The sequence below is a fragment of the Vicia villosa genome, linkage group LG2 (genome assembly GCF_029867415.1).
Source record: "Vicia villosa cultivar HV-30 ecotype Madison, WI linkage group LG2, Vvil1.0, whole genome shotgun sequence".
In the NCBI taxonomy this organism is placed as follows: Eukaryota; Viridiplantae; Streptophyta; class Magnoliopsida; order Fabales; family Fabaceae; genus Vicia; species Vicia villosa.
The window spans coordinates 224819514-224822924 of NC_081181.1; the positions used below are offsets into that span (position 1 = coordinate 224819514).

General features: G+C 35.5%; 1 protein-coding gene across 2 annotated transcripts; it reads right to left on the reverse strand.

Annotated features, from left to right (window-relative positions):
- Positions 1-1674: 1674 nt before the first annotated feature.
- LOC131648354 (SNF1-related protein kinase regulatory subunit gamma-like PV42a) lies at positions 1675-3211 on the reverse strand. Of its 2 annotated transcripts, XM_058918113.1 has the most exons (3): positions 2652-3205; positions 2190-2553; positions 1675-2111 (listed from the first exon to the last, which is right to left on the reverse strand). In XM_058918113.1, exons 1-3 carry the CDS (start codon positions 3170-3172, stop codon positions 1761-1763), a joined length of 1236 nt encoding a protein of 411 aa, XP_058774096.1. In that variant the 5' UTR covers positions 3173-3205; the 3' UTR covers positions 1675-1760. The 2 variants fall into 2 exon arrangements, with proteins under 2 accessions (XP_058774096.1, XP_058774095.1); XM_058918112.1 differs by having other exon boundaries at positions 1675-2553; positions 2652-3211.
- Positions 3212-3411: the final 200 nt, after the last annotated feature.

The window sequence follows — 3411 nt, forward strand, 5'->3', positions numbered from 1 at the left end:
AACTTAATAAACAAGCTAACTTAACAAATTAGGGTTTAAACACTAAAACCTAATTTAACATGCTAGCAACCCTAGCATCTTCGACATCTGCATGCTAGACCCATCTTCGACTACAGCATGCACACTTCGACACCAGCATGTGAACAATCCTTCGACTTCATGCTTAACTCTGTCGAACTGTCGAACCAAGAAGCTACCCTTCGACAATACTAGAGTTCGATCCAATATCTCACAATAACTATACTCATTTCGTTGCAAATGATCACAATGGAGCAATATGGGATTATGATCCAAGTGCGACGCCAAAATATTAAGAAGTGTCACATTCGGGTATAACTCCAACCAATTAGTGTTAGCCATAGCTCTATCAAGACGTCCATCAACCATGCGTGGCGTTCCTCTACTCTTTGACCACGTGAATCGATACCCTTCAATTTTGATATCTAATAAACACAATCCTCCATTGCTCTTCGAAAACCAGTAAGAAGCCAATTAAGAATCTGTTAAAATTGAGGCAATTAAGAATATTTAAAAGTTGAAAAGTCACATATCACCACCGTATCAGATTCGATTCGGCAGCATTGAAGTATCATGATTCATTGAAATCTGCCACTGACTATGTCGTATGATAAACAACAGCATTGAACTGGATTTTAAGGTATAAAATAAAATTCCTCCCAAGTCTAGAACAAGGAACATAAGAACAAAAATAAATGACACATTTATTTTTTATCCTGATTCACTGTTAACGAAATTAATCCAATCCACCCGCCAAGGTGATTTTGCCTTTTCAACAAGGACTTAATCCACTATAACCGAACTGATTATAGAAAAGTGTTTTTGAGAAATTTTGAAACACAAAAGTGTTTTAGCAAGTATATGAACAAAAACTCACTTGCTGCAAGTTAACGAACAAAAGTTCACTTGTTTTTACAAAACTTTACAAAAAAATATTTCAGAGAGAATTGAGCAACGTTTCAGCATAAATTTTGTAGAGTAGATTAGCAACTATTCTTCTTGTCTTTTGTCTTCAATCTTCCTTTTATAGTTAAAAAAAAAGTTTGTTGAAGGGTAGAATATAAATACTTTAATTTTAGTTGTTTTGTCCACAACAGTCAGTCACTGAGGAAGGTTGTAAACACCACAGGTTTCTTCCAGAATCAGAATAATCAGAATGTGTTAAATTTATAAAATTAGAGAAACTCTTAGCATTTCTAGAATCAGAATGTGTTAAATTTATAAAATTGGAGAAACTCTTAGCATTTCTGATTAAACATGTTATTACTGTTAAAATCATAATATTGGAGAAACTCTTAGCATTTTTTATTAAACATGTAATAACGTTACTGCTATAGAAAACAATAGTAGCCCTGTTTGTAATTTGTTGTATGATTGGTTTATATCTCCTTTAAACTGTTTGATTAGGAGGTAACTGGTTTTGTTTGTATGGTTGGGCTAGAGTATCCCCGTAGTTGGGTAATGAAATGTTAAAAAATTCAAACATTCCCTTTCATTAACCATTTTTATCAATTTCATTCCATGTGAAATCACTTAATGAATGCAAACCATGTGGTTTACTTAACTTGCCTTTTTATAATTTGAAACTAGTTTCTTTTTATAATATAAAACCAAAACTTTTACATCATAAGAACTGCTCAAAAAAACCAAACAACATATGGAACTAAGAAAAACATTGATGCAGATACATAACTACAACATTTTCACAAGTTAGCACAAAATGTTTCTTCTAACAAACATATTCATGCATCTGAATCTGTTAACATAGATTGCCGTATAACTCTAATCACATCACTAAGAGACACAACACCTATAAGCAAACCCTCTTGATCAACCACCCAAACCCGATGAACATGTTTCGCAACCGCCTTGTCGATTACCTCAGACAAAGTGGAATCAGCATAGCATGTCACAAGCTCCCTTGTAGAGTTACCAATATCATTCGGTGTATCAGATGCTGTATACAAAGGACTAGTTGCAATTTGTTCAGTGAAAGCCAATGCACTTATTCCCAACCATGATTTCAATGTGTGTATGTAACATCCTCTTAAATCAGTCACAGAAATTGTACCAACAAGTTTCCTGCATCTTCCCTGCAAAAGGATCATTAATTTTAGATAAAAGTGTCCTAATATGTTGCTTGTGAAAAGGGCAAGGAAGAGAAAACTTACATTGATGTGTTGTTTGTGATCATCCTCACAAACATCAGAAGCTCTAACAATAGGAAGAGCATTTAACATAGCAGCTTTCAAGCATTTGATAGCATCAATGAGTTTTGTGCGGTCAGTGATGGCGTAAATTCTCTCGGTGATAGCTCCCAAATCTTGAACAGTACGTGAAAGTAGAGTGCTTTGTATCTCATTGCTATGATCTTTCAAAAACCTCAGCACATCCATTTGAGTCAGCATTTGGTAACTTGAAGAAGACTCAACAAGTTCAACTCCAGCTGATATGTTTGTGTTCTCTATTTGGCTGTCAGTAGGTACCATAGCTCGATGCACTCCTTTGCTCAACACTTCCATACAATCTAACAGACTAACCAGAAAAGCGAACACGAAGTTCGTTCGTTCGGTCAAATGTGTCTACGTCTCTGATATAAACAAAACTTAAAAAGATATAAAAAATTTAAGAACCTGGTATTAGGGTTGAGTGTCCACAAGCTAAGGCCTTCAAAGGAATGACCAATGATTGAAGAAACAGGAACAGACATTCTTTGATCAAGATCTTCAATAACATAATCACTGTTACTCAAATGATCATCACCAGCTATATGAGCAACAATATCAAGCATAGTAACCATTCCTATATAATGTTTCCTTACAGCTCCGGTTTGCTTATCAGCCTCAACAATCATTGACCCTCCTGCTCCGATCCACTGACTGGGCGGCGCAGCCACCGGAACCGCCACTACTTTGTTTGCTACAAGTGTGTTCATTGTTTGTGCTAGTGAAGCTGTGTACGGTATCTCCACTAGTCTCTTCTTATTCACCATCAAATCTTTTACCTTCTTCTCGTTTAGCTTCATGCTGTTGCTGTGTTGCATTTGTACTGTGTGGTTGTGATCTTTCAACTGGTTCTGCATGTTTCCTATTTTTCTTAATTGATGCTTTTTGATAGAACTGGTATAGTGTGAAAATGTAGAGCTAGATAGCATGAGGTATCAAAGAAATATGAACATATATACTAAGCTGTGGTTATTACTACTTTGGTTGGATGTGTTTAATTGCTCTTATTTTTTCTTTTGTTGATTGGTGTTATACGGTTATAACTATACGTGTTGTTGTCTTAGGATAAAAATATTGAGCATGCATGTTATGTCTTGCCACGTACATTTGTGTCCTAGATGAGACATCAAAGGTTTATGCAATGGTGACACCTCTACCCTTTATCTGG